At 38.4% G+C, this 23904-nt stretch overlaps 1 protein-coding gene across 1 annotated transcript in view; it reads right to left on the reverse strand.

The window, feature by feature from the left end:
- Positions 1–23904, reverse strand: part of ROR2 (receptor tyrosine kinase like orphan receptor 2) — a 158757-nt gene that overhangs the window by 38492 nt on the left and 96361 nt on the right. Inside the window, exons 2-3 of the mRNA XM_075526653.1 lie at positions 12448–12525; positions 438–725 (exon numbers count right to left, since the gene is read on the reverse strand). Of these exons, the coding sequence (XP_075382768.1) occupies positions 438–725; positions 12448–12525 (366 nt within the window). The remainder of the gene's footprint in view (positions 1–437; positions 726–12447; positions 12526–23904) is intronic.

A 23904-nucleotide genomic window follows, 5' to 3' on the forward strand; every position in this document is an offset into this window, starting at 1 on the left:
GGCTTCACATAGCAGTACAGATAGATATTTCACAAGGATGGGCCCAGCACTATGAATACCATGTAGAAAACTGCTTATCATTCTTCTCTTCAGGTTTTTTTACAGACTGAGTTCAGTAGTAGAGTGAAAACTCTACTTTGAAATGAAGTTTCAATGAAACTTTTTGTACTTTATACTGGCACTTCTTTAAAATTTTTTCTTCACTACGTATTTACAGACCTTTCCATCTGTATTTACTTTCTTTTATTACCAGTAAACGGGTATCGAGTTCAACCAAGAAGTTCTGCGCTGGGGGAGAGGCCCCAGGCAATGGCTTTATTTCCTTTCGTGTTGAGAATTCTTCTTAAAACATCAAATTCATTTCTCATTATGCTATTGTGAAAACTAATACCTAGTCTATAAAGCAGTCTGAGTAATTATAAAAGCCAGGAACTCACCGAGCCTTACAAACAACACTCCTGTTGCAGTTATCGTCTTCATCCCATTCGAAGCCACGCACTGGTAGTATCCCGTGTCCGTAGTATCCAGATCCTGGATTCTCAGACGTGAACCATAATCTGTTTTTCTGATGATGATCCGTCTTGGCTCCTGAACCACTGGAGCATCATTTTTTAGCCATCTGACATTTGGAGATGGATTTCCTGCTACCTTGCAGTGGAGGATTGCTGTTTGCCCCTGGACTACAGTGATATTGTTTACTGGTTCCAAAAAGGTCAGGAAGTAACCTAAGAGGTTAAAAGGTCAGAAAAGATCAAACTTCACTTGGGTTGCGATAAAAGACTGCCCAAAGGCACATTTTTAAGACAGGATCTTGGAAATGGTTTAGTTTTCTTTCAAGCATATACTCCAAAAAAATGCAATTCAACTGTCTTAGGGACACCACAGCATCACATTGCAATTTGTCTTTCATGATTGACTCCATGTTTGTCTGCAGGTAGGTATGCAGATCAGAAGATCAAGCATGAATTAATACCATTCCAATCGTAACTCCCTTTATGGACACCTATTCTGAAGCAATAATGACTTTTTCTGGTTAGTTTCTACATCTCTTGGGAAATGGTTAGTGCTGTAACAGAAAAACACACCCTTATTCCGTAAAAGAGTAATCCCAGTTGCAACCATGTTAGCATATCATTATAATTTTACCACTTAATCTTCTTACTTGGTCATATATTTGTCTTCAAAATATCAAAAACTGGAAAAGTTACTTTCAGATATTAATTTGACTTGTCAGATACTCATATGACAAGCAAATCTTAAGATGGGCCTGATTTGGATAGGTTTATCTTACAATTGAATTTTAAGGATGACAAGTCTTACATTCAATTTAAAGAAAGGATGTCTCAATTGCAGAAGTAACCTGTGATACAGAGGGCACTTTTAAATCGATTATAGGCTGCCATTTTTTACATCGAGTCCTAAAACAGTGCTAAATTGGACAAAGAAAGGTCTGTATGTATATTGAGTAATCAGGTTTCATGGCTTTAGTTTTATAAATGGAAACTAAAAGCACCAATTTGTGGTTTGTTGAAAGCAAAGGGCTTGTCAAGAACCATGTAAGCTGTACTGGTGACCTCAAGTGATTAAAAAAAAGAAATAATTGATGGAAGAACACTGTAAAAACTTGACAATCAAAACTTCTGTAGGTTATTATTTTTAAATTTAATTTGGTGTTAGGAGTCCTGCAACTGACACACATCACACATTGAAAGCTTGAAAGCATGTAATTCCACTGAAATAATAATGTGATTGTCAAAACAAGTAAGAAAAGTATCTAGCTGTCATGCTCAGAGGTTTGTTTTGATGAATGTATACCATCTAGACATAGAGCATCAGGAATATTTCATATTACATTACATTTTTATGTCAGCTAGATCCAAGTATCAAATAACTTCGGTGGATGTCCACGTGTGCCATTTCCTATCAGTTACATTATTTTGTAGTTGTTTAATTAGGAAATAGCATATTACTGTGCAGGAATCTAACACCAGTAATGCAATGGTCAACATACGCAGTCTAATTGCTGAAATACCTTAAGAAAATTGATGCTCTGCTTTGATTTATGTTTGACGTGACCATGAAAATAAGTTCCTCTCTAATGGCTAGGTATAGCACTGGAGAGGGGAGCAGTAGAAACATCAGAATATAATCAATTTGCAAGCCATATTTTGCTGGAAACCTGGGTTTTCCCAAATATTACATTGTTCTCTACCATTGGCCTTTCAAAAGAAATCCTCCTTTAATGAATAACATGACAATACAATGTAGGCAAGTGTGAATTTAGTATGTCATTAAATGGAAAATTAAGTAAACCCAAATATATATAATCTCCACATGACATTGATAACTTACAGGAAGATCATTTTGTCGTCCTTTTTCCTCATAAAATAATTTATTCTGTAAGTAATTTTACATTAGTTTTCCCTATTGTTAGCCTACAAATCTTTAGTACACTTTAAGAAACACAGTAACAGAACACAAAAAAATATTTCTTTTCAAACACCTGATAAAAAAGGGAGAAAAAGTACATTAATGCTTTCTGCAATGTCATGCCACAACAATAACATTTGTATTGGTGTCCAGTTAAATTTCATAGCTGCAGAATTAGAATTACTAGCATGACATTCTGGCAAGGAACAGAAAAACAGCATACCTTGTTGACATAGGGAACAGAAGCAATTGATTAAAACTATTACTTGGGCCAACATTTTACATATATAAGCATTTCTAGCAGCAAGAAGGAAAGCACAATCAATCCTACCAGAAGTTCAAAAAGGAATTTCCATGGCTATTTCACTTTTAGCTCATTATTTAGAGAGCACCACAACTTATTTTGCCACTTTTTCATAATCTGTATGTAGTTTATTCTCATCAGCACCATCAAGGCAGAGTACAGAGTCAGGAAGAGAAGTAAGTTTGCATTTATTTGAAATATGTTCAAAAAAGAGTTGTCATACTCAATAATACCACTCAAGTCAGAGGAATCAATTTATGAAAAGAAGTGGAAAAGTGGAAAAGCTGAAAAATTCTTCAAATTCTAGCAAAACAACTGGGGCATTGAGGAAGTGCAAGGATATCTGGTCATTGCTGTTAGTGTTGAGCTGTTGGGTGGAAGAGGAGTGGAGCCACAATGTGGGGCCATGAAAGCACCAACTCAAAGAACAGTTCTGGCAAGATACAGATTGGATGTGTGGTCTGCAAAACAGGTAGGAGCCACCACCACAGGTAGGTGGCTCACAGGCCACACTCGGAGGGAGGTGATCAATGGCTTTTACTCAGGCTGGCAGCCTGTCACAAGTGGGGTCCTCCAGGGACTGATACTGGGCCCCGCACTGTCCAACATCTTCACAAATGTCTTGGAAGGTGAGATTGAAAGCCCCCTCACCAAGTTTGCTGATAAGGCTAAACTGGGTGGTGATGTGGGCAGAAGGGAGAGCCATCTTCGAGAAAGACCTGGACAGGCTGAAAGAGGGGGCAAGCAAGAACTATATGGTGTTTAACACGGACACGTCCAAAGTCCTGCACCTGGGTCAGAACAACCAATGAGCCTGGTACAAGCTAGGATCTGTGTGGCTGGGGAGCAGCCTTGCTGAAAGGGAGCTCGGGGTCCTGGTGGACAACAAGCTCAGCATGAGTCAGCGGAGCGCTGCTGTGGCAACAAAGGCAAATTGAACCCTGGGCTGTGTCCACAGGGGCATTACTAGCAGAGATAGAGACTTGTTCATCCCAATCTACTCAGTGCTTGTCACTCAACACCTGGAGTATTGTGTCCGGTTCTGGTCCCAAAATTCAAAAATTACACTGAAAGACTGGAAAGTGTCCAAAGGAGGGCCACAAAGTTGACCAAAAGGCTAGAGAGCCTGCCCCATGAGGAAAGACTTGAAGGAGTCAGGTGTCTTCTCTCTGGAGAAGAGAAGGCTCGGGGGGACCTCATCACAGTTTTCCAGTACTTAAAAGGCATCTACAAAGAGGACAGAGACTCTCTCTTTACAAGGAGCCACATGGAGAAGACAAGGGGCAATGGGTGCAGGTTGCATCAGGAGAGGTTTCATCTTAATAGAAGAAAGAATTTTTTTGCAGTGAGAACAATCATTCACTGGAAAACAACCTCCCCGGAGATGTGGTGGGGTCCCCATCACTGGAAGTTTTCAAGATGCGATCGGACAGGGTGCTAGATGATCTTGTCTAGGCCCCCTTTCCAAAACCAGTTGGACCAGATGATCTTTTGAGGTCCCTCCCAACCCGGGCTGTTCTGTGGTTCTATGTGTCTATGATTCAGCAATCATGGGGGTGGCCTGAATGTGTTCACACAAGGGAGGTGAAGGAAACGGCTTAAGGTCTTTTTTGAGAAGTTGGGCCACTTCCAGCATGGAGCCACCACAGAGGTACAGTCATCTGGTTCAGAGATGCTCCTGATTCCTAAGAAGTGAAAGAGGTGGAGAAGATGCTTTCTATAAAGGTGGGACCAATTCAAGCACTGTAAGTTGACAGCCAGGGAGTGTGGTTCTACCTCTTCAGTATACTTTTTGTTCTTAACACAGAAGTATATGAAAGGTCCACATCGTTCTTGTGCCATTGGTCAGCTTTTGTGCCATTGGTCAGCTTATAGCTTGCTCAAACACTTACCACTATTTCACTTTTCCTGATTTAAAATGAGCCGGATTGAGTCTTCACTTCCGGTTAGTCATGGATATTACATTCAAATAAATTTGGATGAAAACAGATACTAAATTTACTTATTAGGACTTAAATGTTATTAACTCAAGATTAAATCCATGTTAGACTTTCTGTTTTACCAATTAAACCAGAGTTACTGTAGGAAGTAATTTGCTTCCATAGCTTTTAAGCAATCCAAAATATTTCATATGAATTTATGAATCAGATCCTATTAATAGCTAGAACAAAACTATTACCACCAAAAGCAATGCCAAAGATTTATGGATTAATTCAGGCCCAGTGTGATTAGATATACTTCCCATGAAGTCAGCGTAAATGAATCAATTTCCTGCAGGTCAGAATTTGGCCTTAGCTCATTATTTCTCCTGCCAATTTTACAGGCATTTTCTGCAGTGTTTTATATTACCCTGTTATTACAAATCAAGTAATAAATATTTTAACGTACTGAACTTTGAAGCACTTGTTTTCTTCAAATTTCTTCAGAGCAGCTTAGGAGCAGTAGGGCAGCTCACTACCTATCCACTGTCTCTGTCCATACCCTGAAGTGCACACTCTCTATTTGCTAGTTTCATTTCCTCTTTGAGAAATGATGCTGAAGTCTGGTGTTTATATACGTACTGAATCTGAAGTAATTGTATGACAGAGTGGGCAGCCATTTGTCGGGCTGCTCTGTTATTTGGTGTCCACTTTAGATAACCCATTATTGCAAATCTTTCAAAGTGGAAAATTTAACCAACCACGTTCTTAAGAATGTTTTCCTTATTTAATTTCTGTAGTGATAATCAGCAGTTACTTTTTGTGATGTACGTCACACCACAAACACTGTGTGGATGCCAGTTTGATGCACTGGTTTGGGGAAAATGCAAACTGGTTCCCAGGATAAACTGGGACCTCAACGACATGCAAAGCAAATTTTTTCCAATGTAGTTCTCTTTCTCTCTCAATAAATATTCATTTGGACAGGTATGGAGGAGAATGAAATATGAAGGCACTAGAACTTGTATTTAACTTGTGTACTATACTTTGTGTTACGCATCAGTCAACTAGAATTTTTTAAAACTTGAGCAGATTTGTTAATCTGTTTTAATACTGACATACCTTTGAAACAAAGAATAAATACTCTCTATAAAATATTTTGGGCTTGCTATGGATAAACAGCATTACTAAACCCATAAATGTCACATTATAAACAATTATATTTCATTTGGGATATGGATACCAAATAGAATTTTTTAAAAATCTGAGTATAATGATCAGCAATTTTCTGTGTTACACAAATACTATTGTTATATACTATTTTCTATACTCTGGCTTGGTTCCAAGGGTCATTGAAATGAAGGAAAATGCTTCCTTTGCCTTCAGTGGTCTTTGGCTTGGCTTAAAGTACTTCAAAGGGAAAAGCTATCTGGTGGATATTTCTGCATTTGCTGTAGGCAAAGATGCTTTAAATTAAATTTCTCTTTTATTATGGTTTCTAACCGAGTGTACAACCAATATTAATATTTATTTTGCTTGAACAGAGTAAAAACTGTTCTGTCAAGAAGCTATGAGAGGATAATGCAGCTTAATCTATATATTATGTTATACTATCATACTCTGTGTACCCTATGAATAAAGGAGCTTAGGGAAATGACTGACATGAATTCTGGCAAAACTCTTTCACATTTTGAAATGCCTTTGTTGGGTTGCCAGTACTTCATCTTTTTAAATGGGATAAATTTGATATAAATATATCAAACAGAATCCCACAGCAAATAAAAAATAAAATGACAGGTCTATTTTGCATGTTTTGGCAAGAATATAAAAATAAACTTTTCCCGCATGTGTCAAATCATTGTCAAGATATGCACAAGAATAGATACTAAGCTAAAAACATAAAGGGTGCAACTATCACTGAGACCTCACATGCATATTATTTTTGTTAGTTTTATTTATATTATTTGGCACTTAGATGTCCAAGTTATTGGCTCAAACCATATGTGCTATGCTTGGCATAAACACAATACAAAATGATTGCTCCGCTTCTGTTATTTTAAGATCTTAGCTGTGATTTTGAAGTTCATTCTAAAAAAATATTTTAAACCTCTTCAGTTACTTTAGATCAAGTTAATTATGGCTTAGCTGTTTTCAATTTGAGTTTTGGTTTCTATTCTTTTTTTGTTGTGTTTGCCCCTTTTTCCCTATATGATTTTTAAAATGATTATGCATTCATAATTTTCAAACCAGCTTCATGATGGACTCCATGAATAGCAATTAATAAAGATTTGCAACTCTTTTTATCTCAGAACTTCTAAATCATTTAGAACCCCTGAGATGGGTTTAGAACCCATAAGTCTCATGAGATGGGAAGATATCATCAACCTTGTTTTCCAAATGCAGAAACTAAAGTAAGGGCAGTTCAAGTGACTTCCCAAATTCACACATGGACTGAGTGGTAATATGTATGATACTATACTGAGTTTCACATCTCTCTGTGTTCCTGAGATAATGAGGATATGAGTTAATGAAATAATAATCCATTTTTGTGGAACAGTTGATTCCCTTTTCTTTCTGCATTGCACAAGGGGAAACAAACACTGAATGTCCAATTTCTGAGAAGAAGAAAGGAAAATTTGAGCCATAAATTGCTAGATACCTGAAGATACAACAATCTCTTCAGAACAAGTAGTAATAATTACATATATGTTTTATCACCTTTTAGAATACATGTTTCTCGATAAGATATATGTATGTATTTAAATAACTTTAGATCCAACAGTCAAAAAAGCCCATAAACCCATCTGTTCAGTATTAAGTATTACAGGATACATCACAACTTACAGCAGTGTTCGCTTTAGATATTGGAAATTTAAAATCAGCTGTTTAAAAAAAAAGGCAAATACTTTTTGTCCGCATAACCACATACAATTTAGAGCATTTTCAGATTCATGGCATAAAACTTTCCAGTGTTCAAAACCACTGAAAATATGTATATTATGATTTGTTTAAAAAGCAATGTGGGATTTTTTTCCCTCAGCCCCTTGCTTTTCCTTTTTTTCTCCCTCCCCACCCTTTTTCATTTTTGTCTTCAAGTAACTCTTTGTTCATTTTCTTAGATATAAATAAAGGACATGGTCTCTCTCACCACAACTCTTTCAAATGACAACTTTCTGCGATGGCGTTTTAAGACTAATACAATCTTATATTCAACACAAAAGATTTTTTGGGAAAACATTTTGAGTAATTAATATAATGATAGTTCCATTAGAAGCGAATTCATAATTTCCTGTAAGACATAATTTTTCACCTAGGAAACATACTTTAGCTTATGGAATGACTGATCATTAACAAGGAATGACTTGAAGAAGACCATGCTGTTCCCAAATTTACCGTGTTATGAATACAGTAATAAGCATAAAGCGTTCACAGAATTGACAGGTAACGTATAAAGAATATCAAAGAGTTGCAGAGTGTTCTGGGCTTATGAAAGAATTGAACACTATCGCAAGAGAAAACAAATATGAAAGTTGCTGAAATTCAAAGCATTTCTTTCTAGAGGTGTGCACAGCAACACTGCTGTAAGTACAAGAGTTTAGGGGACGTGGATCACACCATCACACCTTAGCGGGTGGTGGGAGTCCAGTGAAGTGAGTCTTTCCACAAGTAAACCAGGACTGGAATTACACTGAGAAACACCATCCTAATAGGGAGGGGAGAGAGAAGTCTAAGGAGTCTAAGTCTAAGAAGTTAAGACTCATGATTTCTTGCACAGACCATTAGCCTAAATACAAAGCAGTCTTCCCAGTTCTTCACCCCTCTGCTTTATTAAACCACAATATGAAGATGAGCGATCTACAATATATTGGAGTCAGGTTAGGAAATGGAAGGGATGTTGGCAGCTGTCCCAAAAGACACATGAGCGGTTAAGGAAACTACACTGTTATATACTGCCACATAATGTTTCCAGATGAATTGATACCTTTACAGCCTAATTTAATCCCATTATTTGCACCCCATCTTCCATACTATTTGTGATCTCAATGTACAAAAATGGAGTCAGAGGCATGTAAAATGAAGTGATTTGGATCACATGCACTTCAAATGTACTTTGGAACATATTATAGCCAATTCAGAAACGAAGCAGAATTAGCATTGAAATACTGCCACAGTGTGCCCATTGTCCCCCACACCGAAATCAGTGGGCTTAGGCTCTCTTATTAGCAGAAGGAAACCTATTTTTGAGCAGTATTTTCTCATACTTGAAGGACTGAAGATCTTACCTAGCCCAGGAATTCAATTCTACAGGGCGGAATGGTTTTGTTTTCTTATTTTCTGAACTCCCAGATAAGACTGTGAAGAAGCAGGTACCACCTGTTGTAGCCTATTGCCCATTTAGGAGCAGATCTTCGGGGGGCACAGCAGTGTAGTTAGCATGCAGACTGTTCTTTGGGTCACCAGTTGCGTAAATAAAAAGCTACCACTTTTAGAATACATACGAGTGATTCCTGACAGGTTACCTTATGTCAAGTCAAAGCAACCAGGATAGTCCAGTCATAACTTGGATTTGTCATATAGGTACCTCCTGAACCACAAAAAGTTCCCAGAGACTTGTGCAGAAACCACAGTTAAGGTCAGAGGCTTGAGGCATCATGTCTCCTTGAGCAACCCAACTCACTCAATGTGTCAGCTATTGCAGGTTGCCCTTGCTCATGCATTTCTTTAAATGTTAAAGTGTATTGCTCTAACATTCCCACCACCAGACATTATTTATGATGTAAGATTTTACTGGCAGCTCATTTGTGCATGAAGAGTTCATATTTTACCCTTTAATATCTTCCCCAGGCTTCTTTTAAGAGTACAAGATTGCAAGCAGTGAGCCCCTCCCTGATGATGCACCAACAGTGCTCATCACCAAAGAAAAACTTCGTTTTGGCTTGTGCCACAACTCTTGCATTTATTTGTGATTAACAAATATGTTCTTTTTCTCCTCTGGGCTTCAGAAAGGAAAGCTCCCTGTTGGCCTTGTCCTGGCTGACCCTCTGCTGCCGTGAGAGAGAGAGGGAACTTTGCTTCTTCCCCAGCATCACCTCCTCCCCCGGCATCACTGGCAGGAAAAGCTGGCCGAGTGCGGGAAGGTGGGCAGGGAGCAGCACAAGACCCAGCAAGCAGCGAACCTGGGTGTTTCTGGAGCTGAAACAGTTCTGCCTCTTGAGCAGGGGAAAGAGACTTTTTAGGAACCAGGGAGAGTTTGTTAGAGTGTTTGTTGCAAAACAGAAAGCCACCTAGAGACGCTCAATTGAAATCAAGATTGGGGAAAGGATCATCTTTGCAAAGACAACATTTGTGTTCAAATCCTTTTATTTTTATTCCAGACCAGACCTATGTTCTTCTACAGCAATTGCTCACTGTTCTGCTCTGGTTTTCAGTGAAACATTGCTCAGAGGCAGTGCTCTTCTGGTTGTTCAGGTGCTCACTTAAAGGAAACAGGGGAAGATAAATTCTCCCCAGATTCCTAGCTGAGTTATGGTCCTATCCTATCAACTATCAGAAAGCTGGCTTCACTTGTAGGAAAAGACTTGCAACTTTTTTAAAGTGCACATTATTAATAATACCTTGCTTAACCTGGTTACTTCTTTGGAGACAGAACTATTTTTCAGGAATTCTGGAGGATTTAGAGGAGAAGGTGACCTATACACTTAGTACTTCTAAAGTGGCTTTAACTTTGGGCATTATTAAAACCTATTTACTACTATTTTCCTGCCTGTTTTGGGTCTATTCTACAATCAGAAAAAAATAGAGGTCATAATCAAATCAGAATAACTAAACATTTCTCAAGGAAGGAAAGAAGGTCGATGTGATGGAAGAAGCTGAAGGACCCTTTCTATTGGTCTCAATGGTATTCACAAACATTGAAGTAGAACTGTCCAATGATTTTTTGAAACAAAAATTGCTACCTCACTATGATAGAGAAACACATAGGTTAACATTCCAATCAACGAAACAAAAAATTTCAACCGAGGGATTTTTGCTTATTTGGAGAATTTTGTAGCCACAAAAATAAAAGGAGAGCAAAATGAGGCCATTTCCAGACCAGGCATGCTGGAAACTAACAACTGATCCTATACCAATGAGTCATATAGGAACAAGGGTCTCTTTTTTTTTCTGAAGGAAATACAAAATCCTTATGATGTAGAAATGTTTGAGACGTGATTAATTACTTCCTTAGACAGGTATTGCCTGTGGCCCCGCAAAAAAAGGAAATAACTGCAACTCCTTTCTCAGCAAGAATTTAACCAAGTAAGGTCACATGAAAAAAACATTTTCTTTTATGTTTGTACCCTTAAAAGCTCAGACATAACAAAAGAGTAAAGTAGGACCAACTTGCCAAGTAAACAAGCCTGTCAGATGCAGTTAAAGATTAAACATGGACCTTTTCCCATCAAAAGCAGTGGGTACGTGAGTGTGTGGAGTGGATAAAACAACTGTAGTATACAGTGCCGCTGACAGGAATGACGGTTACTGAAATTTATTCCCATAATGGAGGACAAAGTTTAATCCTCGAAAATAATTTGGGAGCTTCAAGAAGTGGAAAAGGGTTGAGAAGAGGAGTACACCAAGTCTTCCTCCCAAATGGGAGGGACACAGTCCCACACTGATGATCAGCAGGAATGTGGTTAGAGATATGCCAATATAAACATGTCTTCTTTTATCCAATTAAGGATAGAAATTAACAGAAGATTCTGAAAAAAAGCTTCTAATAAGCATAGTCTAGGTAAGAAATCTAACTAGCATTCAGGTGAAGCACATGATTACATGATGTGCTTCACCTGATTACATGAAAGATTACATGAAAACTATGAGAACAGAGACTATATTCCAAGGTACCCTCAAAATTTATGTTCCTCTGAAAGACAAGCTCCAAGAAGAACATCTGACCAGCACCTCAGAGCTTCGTAGGCTTCAACATGTACACATCTTGCTGAGAATGCTAATGAGAAAGCAGAAAGCAGGCTGAGCTCTTCATGCTAACACGATTATCTGACATTTCTTCTAAGCATAAGGGTTGACTTTCCTACAGCAGTGCATCCATACAAAAAAAAAAGCCTGTACTACAAGTGAGAAAACATGTTTCTTCAGGTAGAACACTGAAAATTACCTGCTTTATGAAGTTGCACCAAACTGTAATTGGAATCACAATTTGCAGTAAATATGTGCATTTTCAGACCCAAGAATAGCATTTGGATCTATAGTCTAAGTGATAAAGTATCATAAAAATTTATGCTAACTAACAAGTTACTAGAAAATCTGCCATTATAGTCTGTTTTTAAAAAAAATCACTAATGCTCAGAGCTACTTAAAAAGTAAGTATTCTTGTGTTACTATGGGCTAGATTGAATTATCTCAAACCACAGATATTTAGAGATACCAATACTTAAGATTTACCTATAGATGCCAAGTGTGGCACTGTACAAAATTAAATCATTTTCATGGCACCAACGTGACAGAAAATATGCTAGAAAGGTAATAATAGCCCTCTGTGTTCGGCTCAAACATCTAATCCCTCAGTGTGGGGGGACTGAACATGCTTAAAAATTAATTTTTATAGACTCCTGTAAGCTTGCTATCCCTGTTTAGAATCAGAAGTATTAAGTCACACAAGGCTGCCTTTCTTATAGACTTGTATTCACAGGTAAATCAAGTGGACATGTAATAACAGCATTTTGCTGGCCCTTTCTAAAGTATGCTTATATTTGGGTGGGGGGAAGAAAAAGTAACTACAATTAATTTTACCTTTAGGTGTTGCAATTGGTCTCTCAAGTCCATCTGCGTGACCTAAGGGGTCATTTGAATCTGGAATTTCCATTTCACCTAGGAAAAAAAAAGATTTTGTTGAATTGAGGTTCTAAGTTAATCTTTCTCTCAAACAGCATTACAACAGGGAGTTCAGCAAACTCATTCAGTCCAGATCCTGATTCCAGAGTAGCACACAGGAAGCACCTACTAACAAGGTCAGGATTTATCCATCGCAGATTAGAAAACCTTACAGTAATTTATCTTGTGGACTTACTTTGTGCTTGGCAAATATGGACAGCATTAAAAACTACTTTTCAGTTCTTCCCAGACTAAAATTCACACAGTTTTATGAAGAACGCAAACATTTCCTGAAAGCAGTGCTGGCCCAGCAAATTAAGCAGTACCTGAGCTTTATTGACAACCTCAGTTACAAAATGGCATAAATCTGCTTTTGAAGTTACATTACAGTAATTCAGATTCTATTTCTGGATGTCAGACTCATCATCTCTGCTTATTTTCTTATCCTATTCTCAGCCACGTCCCTAAAAGATATTGCCCAGAAATGAAAATATAATAACCATTCGCCAGGTATTCCAAAGGGTGATGAAATGGACGGACAGCTTTCTGTGTGCCCTCCTTGTTTGTGTGTAACATATATCAGAACAAGCTAGAAACAATGTGTAGCCAGCAGCTGATGCAGACAGCAGACAATACTTCCATGTTCCTTTGCTTTTCCAGGTGTTACAAAACCCTGACCATTATAAAACGGGGGTTCACCTGTCCACTCTCCCTTTTGAAAATATGATACTATGAGGAACAGAGTTAAACTTAAAATCAGATAAAGCTATAGAGGTGCTTTTACTAAAAACAACTTCTCAAATGACATCCCCTACATTTTTGTATCTCCTAATTTACATTCAGTCATCCAAATCCCTTATCAACTTGGCATATCAGCAAGAGAGCATGCAAATCTAAGGTCATCAGGATCTAAAGTGAAAGATCTGGGTTTTGTTGCAGATTTGTTAGGGGTGTACACGGTAATGTCTTGGGTAAAATGAAACTAGGGAAAAGGCTCTCCCTCTTCCTTTTGTCTGCATTCCCTTTCCTTCAGACTAAACCCTACAACAACACTCTGACTGCAAGTCACAGTGGTGAAACACAAGTAACCCCATCCCTATCTTCCACTATGTTATGAAAGAAGAAAAGAATCAAGACTGTTGGTTTTTATTTTTCCTTTATGCTTTTACCCATTATTTGAGAACAGAAGATTTAGCTAACTTGCCTCTTAAATTTACCAGGTGCAAGACAGAAATCAGAGACATCCTCTACACCTCAGGCTGGGTCTGAAAGTATTTATTTCATCGCAGTACTTCCTCCTTGTCACTACTTCATCTCTCCCTTCGTCTCCCACTGCCTGAGGTTCCTAGCCTGGCAGTACTACTGATTCCACTTGAGTTGTGTGCTCACTCCCAGACACCCCAGTTACAGTAATGGTGAAGACAGTGCTGTACCCCTGGTAAGACACTCTTTCACACTGGAACAGCTAAGGCTAAGGCCCAAGCCTTAGGTGTTCCAATTTGAAAGAGAGTGTCTTACCAGGGGCGCAGCACTGTCTGCTGGGAGTGCTGTGAGCGGCCATCATCTTCTGCCACTCCCAGCACTGGCCAATGTCTTCATCTTCAGACTGTCTTCATAGATAGTCTTCATCTGCAGAGTGGAGGGAGAAATGGAAATGGGTGGCCAAGGCAGTGGCATCTTCAATTGCCATTGTAAATCCTGCCCCACTGTGTCTTCACACCCCTGAGGGCATGGTGCAGACTCACTGCCTGACTTTTTACTGTACAGAAGTTTTGCTGATTTGTTTGATTCAGTGTGAACTGATGAATGCATGATAGGGATATTTCTGTCAAATTTCAGCAGAGATACATCACATCTCATTTTTACCAAGGGGCAGGAAGTCAAGTTCACCTCTGTTTCCTTGTTTCTGTTTGACCTCCTCTATATTGCACAAGAACTTTAGAACGGGACAGCAACATTTACTGGTCACAAGGAAGATAAATCCAAGATGAGACCTTGGAGTAAAAAGAAGAGTAGAAAAAGCAACTGTTCTTTTAGTCCACAAGCACCTGCACTTGGCTTATTCTGGTGATCGTAATCCACCAGTATTCACAGGGTGAAACATTATTTGTAGAAGCCCATTCTTAGGGACATTTGGTTGCTTAACACTCAGATCTCCAGACTCCAAACTGCCCAAGATCTGAGTGGCACTTTTGGTTTAATACCACGTGTTCAACTTGTTTCCATTTCTTCAGTCATTTAGTGGGATTCACAACAGGAAAAAACACTGGAAGCTCAGATAAATGGGCACAGAAATGTCTTCCTCTCTTCCCTCCTTCCCAGACCTCTCTCTCTTAATTTCTTAAAGTTTTTCAAAACAAAGATGGAAAGAAACAAAACCATTTGCTGATTTGAAAATGTTTCAATAATAGTTTTGTGTGATTCACTCTTGTGCTTGATGTGTTTATGTCTGGAAAAAACATTAATCTCTAGATGAGCTTTACCAGAGAACAATTACAAACCATAGACACCACCTACCAGCAAAGTCTCCATAACTAAGCAAAGTTAAAATTGAAAATCCTTTGTGTACGTTGTAAATTACAAATATAAAACAGATCTGTCACTTAAACTCACTTTTATGAAAGAAACATGTATATTTTCTGTAATCGGCAAAATTCCACTTCAGTCACATTTATTATGAATTCCAAGCTTTAACTCTAAAGTTTTGTACCACAACTTGAAACACCAAAAAGTTATTACCAATATGAAATATTAAGTTTTTTACACCATAAATGCTTCTGGATCAGATGACCAACAAGTCAGTACAACCAAATAAAACCTTTTCCTCTTCAGTTAAACAGAATTTAAAAATCCTGCAGTCAAGAACTTCAAGAAAAAAGCTGTGTATTCCTGTTGACTATTATTCTGAGTACTTTCTGATTTTGCATTAACAAATCAGTACGTTTTTCCTGCTAGGAGTAAATCCATGGTGTTTTCCTCAACAGATAATAATTCTTGTTTTCATCTTTTCTTCAATTCCCCTCACTGTAGTGCAGATGCACCCCTGATCACGACCATCACCAACTCTCTGCAGTCTTATTCTTGTTTGAAGACCCCCACACATATGTGCTCCTGTCCACATCTGATTTTTAACTTATGTCCCTTTTCTGACTTTGTTTATTCAATATTTCAGTAAGGGTATCCCATTTTGCTTTTCTTCTTCCTACTTTCTCTGTCTTTTCCTGGCAGCATTTTTATGTGTTGTTCCACTGCCTGAAGGGGAGAAAAATCCACAAAGCAATTTTAGGTGTCCAACTTTCACTGTCAGTCTTGATCAGTAAGCAGCTACTGCTAGAAAAGATATAATTGCTCATTAAACTGATTATAGATGCAACAAAGATATTAGATAGCCACATCTTTTTTCATATCTATTACAAACACAGCGTTGTCATACAATGCTAAGAAAAAAGGTAGACTTGCAAAACACAAAACTGGCAGAACCACAGCAACCCACAAAACGGTTGTTTTTAAAAACTGTAAGAAGACAAATGCCTAATATTTGAACCTTACACGTGATATTATCAAGTCACACTGGCAAGAAGTATGCCAACTAGCATGCTACTACATAAATATGTAGCTATCTGAAGACTAACCAAGCACCACGGTGTCTAGAAAATGTCTCCATGAACATACCCACATTGGTGTATGAGGAATCCCCACAACAGGCTGGACAACTGTGCAGGTATGTACAGAAAACAGCTGCACAGACTTGTACAGTCCAAGCCTGAAAGAGCTCCTGGCAAAGGGCTTTGGGTGGCCCAGATGTTCCTGGAATGGAGAAGACAAAAAAGAAATGGCTAAAGGGTATACAGGCTATCAAACTCTCCTATTCAAGGCTACTAAAGAAAGTGAAGCAGACAGGGAATGGGAGTACAGACAGACCTGACTGAGAATAATGGAGACAAATGGAAAGAGATGCACATGGGGAGAGCTTATTCTTAATAAAATATTTATTCAGAACTGACCAGGACTACTGAGGACCAAGATCTTGGGCTCAGAATAGTTAGTTCCATCAAAATTGAGCTCAGTTCTCAGAAGCAGTAAGAAAAGCAAAACCAGCCAGTATTGGATACTTCCAGGAAAGGAATAAAGAGTAAAACTGAAAGCATCATTATGCTGCTGTGTAAATCTATGGCTTTCTCTCATACATTGAACATTGCATGCTGTTGAGGTCCTCTCATCTCAAAGAGGGTACAGAAGAGTCGGAAGAGTTTCAGAAAAGAGCAGTGAGGATAATTAAAGTTATAAACCAGGTTTTGTACAGCTGCTAGGATTTGTCACTCTGGGAAGGAGATGGCTGAGGTCAGTAACAGTAAAGGTCTATGGAGTCATGAGAGTCTTAGAGAGGACGGACCAATCTCTTGGTGAAAGAAATGGCAGCATGAGGGAAAAGCAGCTAAAAGCAATTTCAAAGCAAAGCTAGAACAAGGTAAAGTTTACTCAAACAAGATGTAGTTAGGCTGTGGGCAGAGTTCACATGGGCTACAGGTGAGACTGGGCAAGTTTGTGGAGAAAAATCCATTCAGACCTAACTAATTCATAGAAATCCTATGTGGGCAAGGAAGTCCCTGAGCTCAAAATGGCTGGAGGCTAGGTAAATACCCAGCATAAAGTAGTACTATGTATGCCAGACCTCCTCTTACACTTTTACTTCAGCATCTCCTTTGCTGCCATCAGAGCCAAGACACAGTGTTGGATAGATCTCTCATCTGCTTTAGTACAGTTACTCTCACATTTTTCACTTGCGTACATTCTCTGCTCAGACATTAAATGTATCACAGCTTATTTCTGAACACCCACTTCTTCAATTTACATATGCAGTGATAGTGTCACGTAGAAAAGATCACCAGTGTTTGTCCTCCTTGCACACTGCATGACCAGACGAGACCAGCATAACCAGAACTCAGCCTGAATGCCAACTGCCAGTATGGGACAATGTATGTGCCAGATGTGCCACATGTCAGATCCCCAGGAATACCCCTCTTTTCAGGGACCACACAGTCAAGTAAAATGCAGATGCTGTAAATAGTACCTCTTTTAAACTGCTCAGCCACGCAAAAAGGATTTCTTAACTTTTCAGGGTAATAAAGGAAGCTATTTCAATTTAAGGAAAATCCCAACTCCAAAAGAGAAACCGTATTTAAAGTCAGTGTTCCATATTTCTGATGTACAAAATGCATTCTGTTCCTTTGACTTACTATAGCAAACTGCAGCAGGAAAACAGACAGTATAGAAAATCCTTTTCCAAACTGAATATAAATAATTATTGCTTCTTTTGCCACTTCCCTTCTCCTGAAAATATGAGGAAGATTTGCTTACTGACGAGGTCCAGAGCAGGTAGCCCCACTGCTCCAATGATAGGCACCAATGACCAACAAAATACACAAGCAAATTTGTGTGTTTTTCAAGCAAACTATATTACTGAGCCAGGAATGCCTGTTCATGCATTCAAAACCTAAATTGCCCAACTGATCGCAATGCCAACTCACAGGGCATATACCATTCATCATAGAAGAGCTAAATTTTCCCCTCTGAAATGGTTATGAGTTCACAGATCATTCATTACTTGAGAGGTAATTGCAATAAACAGATTTCAAAATGCTCATGGCCATAATCAGACATCAAAACAATACATTAATCTTCATCAAAAAGCCAGTCACAAGGAGGCAGTTATCATAATTGATACCAGGGACAAACCAAGGCCTCAGCCTCACACAGGCAGAGAATAACAAAGTCAGGTATTTTCAACCAGAGTGGGCCTGATTAATTTAGACCAGTTCAGGGCTGGCTGATGCAATGCTCTGCGATGTTAATAACTGTCTTTCAGTTCTTGCAGAGCACAGATGAGATCTTAAAAGATGGGAAATTGCACAAATAATTCCTATTATTTATTGAAAAGGGTAAAGAGGAGTGCCAGAGAATTATAGACCCATCAGTATAACTTCAATTCCTGGAAAAATAAAGGAACCAAGAGGTTATTTTTAAGAATTTACAATAAAGCAGAGAGATGAGTAATAACCAACATAGAAGCCAACACTGACTTGGCTTACATGGACTAGAACTGAACATAAGTCAACAATATCAAGCTATTGCAAACAAGGCAAACATCATACTGGGACACATAAACAGTAATAAACCTTCCAGCCTACTCAACACTAGTAAGGCCCTGGAGTGCTTTCTCCAGTTTTTTATATTCCATTTCAAGATGGATGTGGGTCAAACTGAAATACTACAACTAGTGCCATGAGGATGGTCTACAAAACATGACCAACAAAAAGAAAAAATGGATGACTACTACGCCTGCTTAGTCTGAAGGTTAGGCATGGGCTGAGAGCTGGCATTCTTCAAACACACAGGTCTCAGTGAATGAAATTTCAGGGTGGCAGATTAGGCCAGCATCTATTGCATATGCTACTGCACAGATACAGCTAATGCTTCTGCTCCCAGGGTGAAACAGGACCTCTTAAGATCTTTTCCAGTCTCATGATTCTATGAAGAAAACAACCATCCTTCTACCATTGTATGTTAAATGCCAATACTTACAAATAAATCCTTCAACACTAACAACTGCACACAGCTACAATTAGGGAAACTGCAGATTTTTGTTCAGCTATTCCTTCCACTCATCAATAATCCTGTTTCTGGAGCTGAAACTATTTTCAGATTTAAACAGCAATATGCAACCTTTGCTTCCTGCGCCTGTAACCTTTGACTCAGGTTCTAACTTTCTTCCAATAACATAAAACTCCCAAACTCCCTCTCTTCAGCCTAATACCCTCTAATATTATGTTCTTTTCTTCATAAAACTTTGTTGACCTTCTGTCAATTACTAACCTCTGGAGCTCCCAAACAAAGGGCCCACTGTACCCTTTGATTCAGCTGCCAATCTGATTACTTTGGCTGGGGGAGGCAGGCTGCTTGGGTTGCTGAATCAGGGCCTTTCATTGAAATTTCTCTTTTCCAACATCTGCAGCCCCTGGCAACCAATTGCAGAGTGGGCTTGGCAGACCTGTAAAGGGTGGTGAATAGTCTACAAAAGATGCAGTTTGTAGCATAAAGTCAGTGCGCCCCTTTCATAGTGATGGCAGATTAGAACCTCCACAGCACGCGTTGCTTAACTGCTGCAGCTTCACATAAAAATAGCTGAAGGTGGGGGAAATAACCTGCGCTTTTTGTTGCAGTTGCTGTACTCGGACAACTGTGAAGTCTGAAAAACAGACACTTCTTAGCTTGCTGTCAGCTCGCAAACCACACTATTCACAGGACAGTATGTTAACTAGTTAATTTAAATTTATTCTTTAGCCATCCAAAATTCTTTAAAATTACTTTCAGCTAAATTCATAGTTATAAAAAGCTCTCACTATGAGACCATTAGAAAGGGAGTAAGCTTTTCTAAGCCTGCTCTGTTATAACATCAAAATAACATTAAATAAGTATATTTAAAGTAAAACCAACACCAGCCTGCAAGTCACAGAACCTTCAGAAAGCTGGTAGAAAACACAGACAAGAAACCTTTTACAAGAGCCAGGGTTGAGTTCTACAGAATAAATTCCCACAATTTATAAGCATTCCTTATTGAAGCAAATCTCTTGTCCCATTAGTGTGAATTTTCCCCTCTTTAGATTTTTTTTCTGTTTTACCTAATAGCTATATTGAAATAGTTCCATTTCAGTAAGTATCAGCAAAAACACTCTGTTGCAACATGTAGGAACTACACTAGGGGACAAAGGCAGATCTGAGGTTTACGATCTGTAGCAATGACAAGAGCTTCATTATTTGTTTTGGACAGAAAATTTATCATTGATTTAAAATAAAATTCAAAACAAACACAAATTTTAAACCACCTTCATTCTGCACAGTAAGACCTCATTTTTCAAACACATCTTAACAGAGGTTCAAAACCCTATACTTTGACATCCTTTTGTCAGTTAAATACATAAAAAGGTAATCTGCATATTGCATTAATCTCTGTTACTGTGAATGTTTATGTTCACAGACTGATCCAAGATAGACTAGTTGTCTGGTTTGGAAACCTAGTAGTCAAGTGCATGATGAAAAAGCTGCTTTACAAATTTCAGAAGCTTGCTGCAGGAACTTCCTCATTTAATAAAACAATCCTTATTAACCTACCAACAAACCACTCTAAAACACAGTAAAAGAAATCAGCTGGCCATCAGCACAAAACTGCAGAGAAGGAATGATTCTTGATTTCCACACAGAGCTGCAATGAACCTCCAAAACAGAAAAAAGTATACTGAAGATGCAGTTTATCTTCTTAGTCATCAGCCAGGCGCCTCACCAAGTACTATGAAGTCAGTGTGAAAAGAACAAAATCAGGTAAGTCATTTAAAGTATTATTACCAGGGATTCAAACACAGACTTCAATAGGTACTTTGATTTATTTTAATGCCTCATACTGTTAATGCATATTTTACATTAACCACACAGCTGCATTTTCAATTGCACTGTCAATCTTTACCATTTCATTATACAACCCTCATCATTGAGCTTAGCTATTAAATAACTTAGATTCTTCCTCCTGCAACTTATATTTGCCACTTAAAATGAGAGTTCAGAAATGTTAGTGAGACAAACCAAAGATAAAGATTTATTCAGATTTCATTCACAGAGGAACCTTCATTAACAGCTGTTGCAACATTACAGAAAAACAAACAGCACCCATGGAAAAGAAGATGCTCATTTTAAGTCACCAATTTCAGTGCACAACCAACTTCTGAAGATGATAAGCTTTGGATTACAAATGATTCTATTAATTCACAGCCAAAACATTCTTTTGATAAAGTTACAATAAAGTCCAGCTCCTCTCATTTTACAACACAGAGTGAAGATCATTAAACAGGAACCCAGCCTGCACGAAGGAATATCCAAATCCTATTTCCAACTCTTAGGACTTCCTACAAAGTCCTGGCCAAGTCACCTTAGGCCAGATTGCTAAAAGCATTTGATGCCAAAAGATGCAGACAGATGTCTACCGGGATTTTCAAAAGCACGTGGGCAAGCAAATCTTATGTCTGCAGTAAATATCCCTTAATCTTTTGTACCTCAGTTGCCCAGAGGCTGAGAGGGGGAAAGGTTAGCTCCCTGATGTGGTTCCCAGTGCAGCTGCATGAGTGTTTGAGTCAGGACAAGGAAGGGAGCAGCATGGAAGCAAGGAGCTGGGGCAGAGAAAAGGTGGGAGGGAGTTTTTTGATGACTGTGGTGATTTATGCCACTTTCAACTGATCACGGAATTCCGGACTTAAACCTTATTCCTGCACACTGCGGCAAAGAAACATTACAGTCGCTGCAGAGCGCTCACTTTGCTCCTGGTGAAGAAAGGCAAAAATTAAAGCACTATTTGGAAACAAATGAAGATGTAATTATGCCAATAAAACTGTTCTGAATGTTTAATAAATAAGAATGAACTCCACGGTATTTACAGAGTAAAATACTTGAGGCTTTTTAAACCACAAATGCATTTCAATGTCATTTCTAATTCAGCAACAATGGAACTAAATCTACTAGGCATCACAAACATAGCTTTTCTGTACAACTATATGTTGAGCAGTCCCAGTCAATATACCAAGGAGCATATAAAAGCCTTGAACCATGGAAAAAACACAACTCTTTCTGGATTTCGTAACAAATGGTCTTTGTTGGTAATGCATTATGCAAAAAAAAAAAAAAAAAAAGGTAAAAAAAAAAAGTAAAGCAATTGTGAGTACATTCCAAAGCACTTCACCACCTCAGCTGTAAAATCACAGTTTAAACACAACCAATAGAGGCTCTGAACACACCTGCAGTAGCTCAAAGAACACCAAGCAACATGATAATTATCCATGGCATTATTACATGATTGATTATTTTACTGCTTCTGGCTGTGAAAACAAAATAGTCTCAACCAAAAGGTTGAAAATAATCATGATTTATGAGTATAACACTCCATCAACTGGAATAAACAACGATTTTCACAGTGCTCTTTTTTTCTGAAAAATAATTTAGAATCCAAAAATGACAGTCCTGTTTGCAGCCTTAGGCTGAAATCTTTAACAATCCAATTCAGAAAAACACTCCTAGTCAGACAGACACTTAAAAATGGGCTTATTTTGTCAAGTACATTCTTAAATGCTTTCCTATATTTGAAACAAAAAAAAAACCATTAATCTCCCTCAGTCTAGGTGGTAATATAAAAACAGCACAGATCACAACTGAGTGTAACAGAATATAATAGAAGCTGCTATTACCTATCCTAATGGTTATTCTGACTGGGTTGACAACTACAGGCAGTGGAACTAATGTAAGTGTAAAAAAACCTTCCTACAGTTTGCTTAGTTTTCACTCTCTAATCGTATTTCAAAAGCAGGAATTGCAGCATCAGCCTTGGATGGGAGGGTGGTTACAGCCCGCCACTCTGCTCTCCAGAAAATAGTGAGAGTAAATAGCACATTCATATTAATCACAGCAATTTTTGAATGATAAAAGTACTTATGGGTATTATAACCATCTTCCTGACAGAAAAGGTACAGTGGAGACAAACGAATAACTAATTCTCAAACCCCAGTGCCTGATACTAAATACTAATTTGAGAAACCTGGGCACCCAGGCTGGAGGCCTGGGTTATCAATATTCTAAGAAACCAAGGATGCAAATGAGCCAATGCCAGGGCAATATTCATCCTTAAATAAAATCATTAGATAGATGCTCATGTTCTTTCCTATCACCAAGCATCACAATTTTTTAAAAGACCCAAGTAGGCAGGAAAGTATGCTTCTGGCTATCTGGAACTCTACCTACCCACTTGGGATTTGTCTCCACCAAGTCATACTAGAACATGATTTTACAAAGTTACATTGCTACTATGTAACACCAAATACTGTGTTCAAAGAGAAGCAGCTGCTCATTAGTCAAAATTATTTCTTACTATAGGTTTTGCTCATGACCAGTTGGCATAAAGTTAAATACAACAGATTCAATTCTTAGAGAGGGCAAATTTCTTTTTAACGCAGAGTATCTTGGTTTCTAGATCAAGCACTTAAAATTCTTAATTTTCTACTGAAAGTCCTCTTTATAATGAGTACTTAGTTATGGTCTATATACACAAAAAAAGAGTAATTCCTCTCCCCCCCAACAGTTCAGCTTGTACCGATGGCCGTGGAGCAAGTATGGACGGAGCAAGCCAGTGTGCAGGCGGTGTGGCCAGGCAAGTTAGAAGGGAGCACTCCCAGCACTTGTGACCAGATCAAATATTGTTGGTGGCTAAACATCATTGTGTGAACGTATGTGTGCATGCAGAAACTGCAGAACAAAGATAAGAAAGGATGCCAGGAGGTAAAGGAA

The sequence above is a fragment of the Mycteria americana genome, chromosome Z, assembly GCF_035582795.1.
Source record: "Mycteria americana isolate JAX WOST 10 ecotype Jacksonville Zoo and Gardens chromosome Z, USCA_MyAme_1.0, whole genome shotgun sequence".
NCBI classification, from domain to species: Eukaryota; Metazoa; Chordata; class Aves; order Ciconiiformes; family Ciconiidae; genus Mycteria; species Mycteria americana.